This window comes from Simochromis diagramma, unplaced genomic scaffold (genome assembly GCF_900408965.1).
Source record: "Simochromis diagramma unplaced genomic scaffold, fSimDia1.1 OVJJ01000822.1, whole genome shotgun sequence".
In the NCBI taxonomy this organism is placed as follows: domain Eukaryota; kingdom Metazoa; phylum Chordata; class Actinopteri; order Cichliformes; family Cichlidae; genus Simochromis; species Simochromis diagramma.
In genome coordinates, this window is record NW_024387520.1 from 7371264 (window position 1) to 7381643 (window position 10380).

The window sequence follows — 10380 nt, forward strand, 5'->3', positions numbered from 1 at the left end:
TTTCTGTAAAAGAAAATCTTTAATGGTGAGTAAAATACATTGAAATATCATCAAATCAAGCAACTCCATATTTTACTGTATCCAAATATCCAAACATACAACTGCTGCTCGTTCTTTTTCAGTCAAAAGGGAATCATCTGATGAAAACATTGCTTCTATACAAATATACAAAAGGATATACAAGATCACAGTCTTTCGGATAACTGAAGAGTGTTATTAGAGTCTACATAATTCAAGGACGCGACCGTGGGAGATAAAATAATTGCCTTGACTTAATGATATAATATAAATCATTAGCAAATGGAGAACAAACAGGACATTTTTATTGGCGTAGGATTTATCAGAGTCAAACAACTTGTTGGCTGCAGTCCATCAACTCAAGTAGGAGTGTCGCTGGACAGTGCTGGCCTCAGAGGATAACATAGATGAAGAGAGCCATGATGGCAGCGCTGATCAGCCCAGAGATCGGAACAGTAACAAACCAGGCTATGAAGATATTCCTGAACAAACGCCAGTCGACTGACTTCCGGGAACGTAACCATCCCACGGCCACCACGGATCCCACCTGTGTGCACATAATTTAAGAGCTCATCAGGTCATGCGCCACCGTGTACGTTACTTGGGCAGAAAGCTTAGGTTATTTCTAACGTATGCGTCTATTTGTAGTAAAGACAGTCCCTTTAGTTTCATTACCTTGCAGTGGGTTGTGCTGACAGGAAGGCCAATATTGGATGCCACCACAACCGTGATTGCTGAGGCCAGCTCGATGCTGAATCCACTAGAAGAGAAGGAAATGTCAGTATGCTTCGACTTTAACACAAATAAGGATTTTATTTGTCAGCCGCATACCTCGACGGTGTAATAGGGGTGAGATCTTTGCCCATGGTCTGGATCACCCTCCGACCCCACACCCAGAGTCCAATGCAGATGCCGGCTCCACCGTAAAGAAGCAGCCAGATAGGTGTCGGTGCACTTGACAAGACGGAGCCACTCTCATACAGAAGCCAGAGAGCCACCAGTGGGCCTATAGCATTGCTAATGCGAAAAAAAAAGTTTCTGTAAGCCATCTGAACAAACCAACGTATATGAATTCTTCAGAAAAAACAAACATCCTTGCCTACCTGACATCATTCCCTCCATGAGCAAAAGAGCCAAAGCACGCAGTGAGTATCTGCAGGAACTGGAAAAGCGAGGAAACGGCAGGCTGGTCGACTTCCAGCTCATCCTCTTCCTGGTCCGTGCTAGCAAGGTCGGTGCCAGCTTCTTGGGCCACATTCTCGTCCAGAGCTGCACTCCTGTTGGACACTGCTGAGCTGTAGCTGCTGTAACTGTCCACTCTCGGTCTCCTCTGCAGCCCACCGTCCCCGTCTTTATACCTGACATCTCCTTGAATTCCGTAAATAGCCATGGTGTAGGAGGTGTAGCTGTTGTTCCTCCGGATGGGCCGCTCTTCTGTGTCGCTGTCACCAATACATTCGCCAACCTTGGCCATGTGGAGCTTGTGCAGCAGGTCCTTGTAAAGGCCAGAGTCTTTGTGGATTGTGTGGGACCGACCACTGTGAGGATCAGTGATCACCATGGGGCCTACGGTCCCATTCAGACCTATGAAAATAAATAGTTAAATGTAATTCAGCTGTTGGAGTTTCTTCTGGTTATACTCTATTTAGAGTGCAGATTCAAGTCATTACCGTTGACGATGTCCAGGTCTTTGGTTTCTGCATCTATGCTGTCTAAATCCGTCTCATCTGAGCCTCCCAGTTTAAAAGCCACCTTCTGACTGTCTGCTGGAGGGCTCTGTGGTCGGGGTGCATGGGATACTGGGGACTGCTGCGGTTGCACGGGTTTGCTGGAGTTCCTCTCCATGAGCGGAGCTGCACAGGGAGCAGCAGCTGTTTGTGCTGGATGAAAGAAGCACTCAGATTTTTAACGCAAGAGAAAGCAGTGATGCCAGTGCAGAAATAAATAGAATTTTAATACATAAGTCGCATATTTTTGTCAGCATATTTACAAAAGTATAGTCTGAAAGTCTAAAGTCAGATTTACTCACCTTGGATTTTCTTCCTGAGGCGGGGACAAACGACAAACCAAACGAACAAGGCTGTGACGGCAGCGCAGCCCAGAGAAATGCACAGCGTACCCCACCACGGCACTCTGTCAAACCCCAGCACTGTGCACAAAAGACAGGGGAACGAGAGAGAACACGGTCTCAGAAAAGGTGAAACAGACGCGTAACTAATTCATTCACAGCTCTGTTCCTTTGAAAACAGTGAGAGAAAACTGTTAGCCCTTTCACATTCACGCACAACTTTGATTTACTGTAGAAACATGGCAACGTCTTGAAAGCGCAACTCTCACGCTTTCACATAAACCAAAAAGTCAAGATCACATTTTGTAGGTTGCGGTCACGCGACGTTCACGTTTTCTAAGAAATTATGCAAAATGTTTCAATGGCCTCTTCCAGCACTTCAGCTCGTTCTTACACAGAAGAGTATCAGCGAGAGTGTATGCTCCTTCAATCAGATAGTGCGAAAGAGTTCGGCCTTGCAGCCCAGAGATAAACAAACAAAACTGCTGTTAAAGAAACTTAATTTCACTTTCCTGCTAATGCTGGCAGTGCATAGATAAACAGGTGAATAGAATTTAGTCAGGCAACATTTAATAACTTAGCTTACCTGTTTTTCCTCACAGACAACAGCGGCTTAACAACAATTAAAAGGTCGCACGATTAAAGCCACAGCTGCATGGGTGTGTCCCGTCTTCAGCATGCACGTGAAGCCAAACTGGCTTCGAACTCTACTGACCGGGCAGACGACTAAGACATGCAACAAAAAATGATGCTCGGACTGGAACGTGCATGCAGTTTACTATACTGTATTACTCTGCAATTTTGCATTGCAGGAGTTACGATGTGTAATTTCCATGACCCACACACAGACACACACGCACACAGGCCTGCAGCCTTCAGTGAAGGGCCCAGGCCAGCTGACTCCTTGATTAGTTCAAGCCTGCAAACAGAACAAAAAGGAATGGAAATTTTCCATTTATTAGCGGAATCTGTTGTAGAGCCACTTTGATTATTTTCCTGTTGTGTTTGCTCGCTTTAACTGTTGATCTTTGCAATTTTTTTATATAGAACATTCTACATCTTCAAGACTGTTTTTTCCTCTCTTTCTTTTTTTAATGAAACTGCTTCCTCTTTATTTGCCACCTACTTTGAGTCCCAACTCGCCCATGTGACTTTTCTCCACCTCATCCCGGGATTTCAACTGCTGTGGCAGTAGCGTGGCGTGTTAAGCAACAATCAAACAAATAAACAGTGCAGTCTGATGACGTAATACTCACATGGTGCTCCTGTAAACATGATAGAGAATAGGTTGATGCCCATCGTGATGGCGTAGAAGATAGGTAGGGCTCGCAGGCCGTTGGGTACAGGATTAGTCTGAGAAAAATACAGACTTTCTCTGTTATATGTTTAAAGTAGCAACATGTACTCAAAAATGATCAGAAACAAGCTGTTCTCTGTTCAGCTGTTGGTGCCTCTATGTTTATATTTTAACTCTTTGAGAGACCTGACTGCTCAGCTGAAACCCTCCAGACTACAGGAAGTACGAGTGCTCGTTATTTTAATGGACCTGATTAAGTATTCCCAGTGAATAAGCTTTACCTTATTCAGAATGAATTTGCGGACAAAATAGAAGAGAATTGCTGACATGATGCCTGACAGCACGGGGGACAGGAACCAGGAGGCCACTGTGGACAAGCGGAGCATATTTTCAATGCGTTAGGAATAAATTTGCTTTTAATTTGACTTGCATTTCATATTTAACGGCTATTTCTATCTATCGAGTGTGGAGTAGGGATAAAAAAAACAACAACACGTATTCACCAATGCGCAGAAGTTCCATCCATTTCACCCCTTGGTGACCTCTGGCTACCATGGAAAACCCAATTGTTGCTCCAACAATACAGTGGGTTCCAGAAATGGGGAGCTTCAGGAACGACGCTGCCAGCTGCCACACAGCAGAGCCTGGATAACAAAGGCACAGTTGCGATCACTGAAAACACACCAGGCCGAACATCTTCAGCACACACGTGCTCCGATCGTCATCACTGTCTGTGCACTCACCACACATAGCACTTATCGATCCTGCCATCAAGACGTGTTCCGAGCCGTTGTACATCCGGACGTCAATGATCCCCTGCCGGATGGTCTCGCTTACTTTGGCCCCCAACAGGACCGAGCCCACGGTCTCAAAGATGGTGGCCAAGACGCAGGCCTGCCGCAAAGTGACCACACCAGAGCCCACCGCTGTACCGAATGAGTTGGCCACATCATTGGCCCCCACAGAGAAAGCCAGGATGAAGGCGATGATGAAGCCTAGCACCAGCAGCCACAGGTAGCCCGACATGCCAGACTGAGAGGCCAGAGCCACGGTGGTGGCAGCAGCCAGGGTCGCTAATGTAGTTGTATCCATCGCTTCTCACAATATAACTAAGTTTTTGTCACAATCACTCTTATCCCAAGCCAAATTTTTTCTCTTTTCCCCCCTGCAATTTAACAGTAACTTATGAGGTAATATGTTTTTATAAATAAATTACTACCACGATAAAAAATAGAAGAGCCCTTTAGTTCAGATCTAAAAGTTCCAAAGGGAAGGAGATTTAAATTAATTGCTAGCTAGGTATGCAGGGTTTCTCTGTAGGCTTCATTGTAAAATGAGAAGGTATACAGATGGGGGAGAAATCCATTGTGACGGGCAGCCTCTGATGATGCACACTGCAATAACACAAAAACAGGCACAGAAATGCACAAGTTAGTGGCTGAAACTCCTCATGTTCAATCCTTGGAAAGGCTAAGATGAGTTACATATTAACAAGCCCAAACTCCAGTACGTGACACAACCAAACAGTACACACCGCTTTACCTGGTATCCATGATTTACTGGCTAATGGTAGAAAAAAAGGAAGTGTTTCGTGTTATCAGCAGTATATTAACACTTCATACACTTCACACTGAAGTTGGACATGACACTACCGCTACTACATGACATTTCCACACAGCGTTTTGTTGGAGCAATTCATTAAATTATGACTAGGATCAAAGCAGCAGGTAAGTATGGCAAAAATGGAAAATGCACAGCTGTGCAGTTTTACTGAGCATTCAGTGTTAATCAGCGTTTTCACAGAGAGGAAATGGCGCTGCAGTAAAACAAGCAGCTGATTTAGTTTTCTTTAACTTTTGGCGAGTAAAGTTTGTTTAATAGGCGGTTAAGAGAGTAAATCCACGCGTGTGGCACTGCGGGGGACTTACATAACTACAGCAGCCTTTCAAATCCCACTTGCACAAACAAATCCCACCTAAAACTTCAGAAAGAGGTTTGAGAGACTGGGAGTAACTGGGCTCTTAGTTTGTTAGTACTCACTCAGGCCTATAGAAAATAGCGGTATGTTAATCTGCCTCGCTGCTCTTACGTAATTCAAAAGGAGTGAGAGGGGGGAAGACAAGGGGAGCACGAGTAGAGATTAAAGGTAGGTGACACTTACATGTGTAAGCAAAGGTGTCCGCTGTGTTGTCCCCTGCGCTCGCTGGGCTTCTCTGTCAGGTGATCGGCCTTCCTCGGCAGGTGTTATGCAAAGTGAGAGGATGTCAGAGGAGGTGCCAGTCCAGCGGCCTGCAGTGTTTGAGGCTCCCTTTGGAGGTTGGTTTATATATTGCGCCTCAAGTGAGAACCCGCCTTTCCAGAGCAGTCATGGGACACTCGTTGCTGCACTCGGGCTAATGTTTATCGAGCTTGTTGATGGGGGAAAAAAAGTAATTATAGTTGTCTGCTGATTATATTGCTTAACCTTATCCCCCAAATTATATTTATCCAAGCGCCGAGGAAAGACAAATGTCTGTTGTGTTGCCGAAATAGCCCATCTTTCAGTCTAATTCAAAAAGAAAAGTAAGTGAAATATTTCTGGTGACAGTTTGTTTATGGTGGTTAAGCTTCTGCTGTTTGGATATAAACAGTGCGGTGTTCCCCGAATATTACCAATTTTCTAAGAACGGGGACATTAAAACTTTAAAATGACTGAGTAAGATATTACAAACGGGGCTTTGGTGCCACCTGCTGGTCGAATTTAGCAAGTTTCACCCACCAAGGTTAAAGAGGCCTCTGGAAACTTTGTGCTGAGTGTGTAGTTTACTTCCAAATCTCTGGTAACGTCTCTCTTAAAAAAAAAAAAAAAAAATAGAAACAAAAAAGTAGTGAACTCGCTGTAGGAAAGTGTAGACTCTATAGCTCACTAAGCCATAGTGTAACTAATGTGAATCAGGAGCCACGAACAGTGCTGATCATCAATCGGCTACTCATCCATGAAGAGTTCATTTACTGAGAAACTCCAGGAGAGTGTCAGGCTGTCAGCAGAACACAGTCTTTTTCCGAAATGGTACAGTACCTCCAAATCTGCTGATCAGTTCCTCTTCATCACTTATTTATTCAGTGGTGGTGGGATTTAATTTGTGACATGTTCACACAAGTGCCCGGCTTTGTGGAATAGTTTGACCTCCCCAACGAATGCAGGAAGTTCAAATTACCTAAAAAGGATTGTCCGGAAATGGAAGGATGGTGGAAAACTAAGCATATATATGCGCAAGGAAAGACATTCCTAATAATAATTATATACAGTTATGGTTAGAAGTTTACATCCACTCACAATAAGCATGAATTTCATGGACATTTTTGGTCTTAATAATTTCTTTGAACTTTTCTTTTTCCAGCATGGAATGATTGTACAGCATACATCTTTAATGACTTTAAAAAACAAAAATTTGATTTTATTTTGTACAAATATATACATACACTCACTTAACTCTTTTAATAAGTGGTGCTGAAGATATTAGATTGATTGACAGCACTCATTGGATTGACCAATCCTCAGAACAATGGTATAGTCCAAGGAGCTCAGTAAAGCTCTGAGGAGAACTGCAGATTTACACAAGTTGGGAGGCTCTCTGGGAGTTATTTCTAAACAACTGCTGATTCACAGATCATCGGTTCAAACAACTGAATGGGAGAACAAGTTATTCGGGTGTGTCACCGCTTTGCCAAGGTCAGGAAAAAGCCCCAAACTGTCACCCTCAGGTGAGAGGAAATTGGTTAGAATGTTCAGGAAGCACCAAGGCTCAAGCCCACCATGAATTGGTTTTACACGGACCAACAAATACCAAGAAAGAAGCCACTGCTCCAAAACTGGCATTTTTAAGCTTGACTAAAATCTGCAGCTGTCCACTTGGACAAGCCAAATGTCCTCAGGTAAAAAGTTTTATGGTCAGATGAGACAAAGATTGAGCTATCCGTCCACCGTGATGAAAGGCATGTTTGGAGGTATAAAGGTGAGGCCTTCAAACGTAAGAACACTGTACCAACTATATAGTGGTCGTGGCATCATTCTCTGGGGCTGTTTTGCTGCCACTGGTACTGGTACATTGCACAAAGTGGGTGGGATGATGATGAAGAAGGACTTCCTCCCAATTGCTCTACTTCTTTGCACACATGCTAGATGGTTGGACACAGATCAACAGGACAATGATCCCAAACACACATCAAAACTGGTTTTCGGCTGGATAAAACAGGCTAAGTTTAAGCTTCTGAAATGGCCTTCCCAAGCCCCGACCTGAAGACTGTGCTTAAAGGCTGGGTCCGTGCCAGGAAACCAGCAGGTTTAAATGAACTCTACCAGTTCTGCCGAGAAGGGTTGTGAAATATCCAGCTAGAATCATGCCGGAAGATTGTTGATGGCTACCACAAGCATCTGCTTGAGGTGCATGTGTGTATATACTGTGTGTGTATATATTCGAGCCTGTATCCATTTGGGCATTTGTAAACTGAACACAGCTGTATATATGTGTGTTTCTAGTATTTTACACTATTATATTTTTCCCACACTAGCCTAAACACATACACACCCCTACAGTCATCACACATTACCAAAAGCAAAAAAAAAAAAAATCAGATTGAGAAACACAGCAGCTTTAATCAGCTACAGTCACAGATGAATATCTGTTATCCACCCACAACATAGATGATTCATTTTTTTGTGACTGTTTCTGTGGCTACTTTACATGTAAATGATGCCCATGTGGTGTTCATCCACATTATTCCTTTAATATCAGACGCTCTACATAACAAGAGCATTTGCAAGGTTTTCCAGTCATATTTACTTGTTATAGCCCTTCACTAACACACCACTGATTGTGCCTTTTATGTATTATATTTATAATTTGTTTAATGTTTATTCATTTCTTTTATTCATTACATTTCGATGTTCACAGAGGTTTATTGTCTAACAAAATATTAAAGATTAGATCGCACATAATGCTCCGTATAAACAGCAATTCCAGAAACTGGGGATGAGCACAGAGCTGCGTTAAAGGGCTTCTTTCTTATCATATTCACTTGCAGCCACGAACGATGCTGCCAGTCAGGGATTGTGAGCGTAAATCCAAATGATCTGTATTTAAACAATTATCCGAGATAACTATCTTTTTTGTCATTTAAGTACATAGCTCGAAGACGAACTCTGAAAAACGAACCGAGCACAAAGCCACAGCGCAGAGACGCAATCTTTCCAGGCAATCATCTTCTCAGGAGATTAGTACTTAGAATTGAAGCTGTTTAGAAAAAGTCTCTCAATTTGTTTACAGAGACCTAACTTTTGACAAACCAGAGAAATTAAGGAACTTTCCCAGAAGGTTAGTCAATCTCCTGTATAGTGAGGCATACTTAATTACTATTGCTACGAGTTAAATGGTGTTTTCTGTCATGTTTGAGGTATTTAGGATTGTAATTACCAGCCCCTGTTGCCTCACACAACAATGTGCATTTTGTTTTGCAGCAGCATGAGAAGCCCTTCTCTTGACATTCTCATGGCAGGTTGATCTATATAATTTATATCTGTGAGCCACTTTCAGCTTAGCTGTGCTGAACTGCGGTGGTTGATATATGAGACATGTTAATATTTTACCCTGGTTAAACAGAGTGTATGTGTAATCCAGTGTATGACTTTATCTGGTGCAAAAATATTAGCTAATGTGGTCGACTCACAGATTCATTTTAGCACTGAATATCACACCCATTTTTCCTTTTAGATAGATTACTTCCTCGTAAAACATTCAATGAAAAGTAAACACACACACTCACTCACGCTGCATTGGTCAGAGCATATGAGAGCACATGTGAAATGGATTATTAATGAAGAGGGATGTTCAGTCGCCTCCTAGCGGTAAACTGGGTAAAGCATTATCCTCTTCCTTAAGTTTCTTAAGGTCCCCCCATCAAAAGGTTTACCCACAGAGCTCTGCTTTTGCTTATTTGACTCGTCCATAATGCAACAAGAGACCATTTGTCATTGACAAAGTCGGCCGTATATGGGTAACCCGAGGGCCTCTAGGTGGCATTCCTGTCCGTGTTCAGGTTACGCGGGCTGATGAGTGGAAATACCAGTTTGTGTCTTAAGGAGAAAAATGAATAATCAGCAGTTTGGTCACTGTTTGCTGCTGTATGCATGCACCCCCTCCACAGTCTGTTAGGTGCAAACTTCACATCATCGTTTGGTGGATTTCAGGTTTTTGCGCAGATCTTTAAACTAAAGCCACATAAGTGAGTAAAGCCAACGTTTAATACTTAGCTTTAGTTGTTTTAAAGTAGGAGGATTTTCACTTTGCTCTTTCAACTTACCCCTGATTTAAAGCTTTCTCCCCTATATGCTCAGCTTTTCATGACAGTTGGGTTAATCCCCACTTCTTTTCAGCTAGCCCAACACTGTAATTTTTTGTTGTTGTTATGTTTCCTTTTACATTTAAAATTAGGCAAGATAGGACATGCAAATCAGTAACTGAAGAGTGTGGCTGGTTCTCATGCTCAGGCCTATGTTAGCCCAACCCTTTCTTCCACTCTTCCCTCCCTCCTATCCCTTGCCAAACAGGATCTGTAGGATCTTACACAGTCATTTTCTCAGGAGACAGGAATGTCAAAGCACAAGCTTTGTGCCTGCTGGAACTTGCTCCCTACATTCTGTAGAACCTCCAGGAAAAAGTACAGAATGAGTTACCCGTACATCCATTTAATTTCCACTCCTGTGTGTGGCATCAACCGCTAGTTAAAACGCAGTGCCGGATGTGTTCTAGACACACGTTGACTCACTACTGAAATTAGGTTGTCTGGTATGCCACCCTGCCCTATCTTAACAAGGTGTCCTTGGATTCACGTCCCTTTAGTTTGAAAGGAGATTTGTTTCATTTTACTCATTTTCATTTCAACGTCCCATTTTCTGGAGACATTTGTTGTCCAGACCATTCACACTCAGGGAACAAAAACACAAAAATGGTTTATGAGA

The 10380-nt window shown here is 42.9% G+C and overlaps 1 protein-coding gene across 1 annotated transcript; it reads right to left on the reverse strand.

Annotated features, from left to right (window-relative positions):
* slc20a1a (solute carrier family 20 member 1a) lies at positions 1-5708 on the reverse strand. Its single transcript, XM_040019357.1, has 11 exons — positions 5545-5708; positions 4127-4777; positions 3887-4027; positions 3665-3750; positions 3343-3439; positions 2048-2167; positions 1689-1898; positions 1122-1602; positions 850-1035; positions 694-778; positions 1-565 (listed from the first exon to the last, which is right to left on the reverse strand). Exons 2-11 carry the CDS (start codon positions 4473-4475, stop codon positions 410-412), a joined length of 1911 nt encoding a protein of 636 aa, XP_039875291.1. The 5' UTR covers positions 4476-4777; positions 5545-5708; the 3' UTR covers positions 1-409.
* Positions 5709-10380: the final 4672 nt, after the last annotated feature.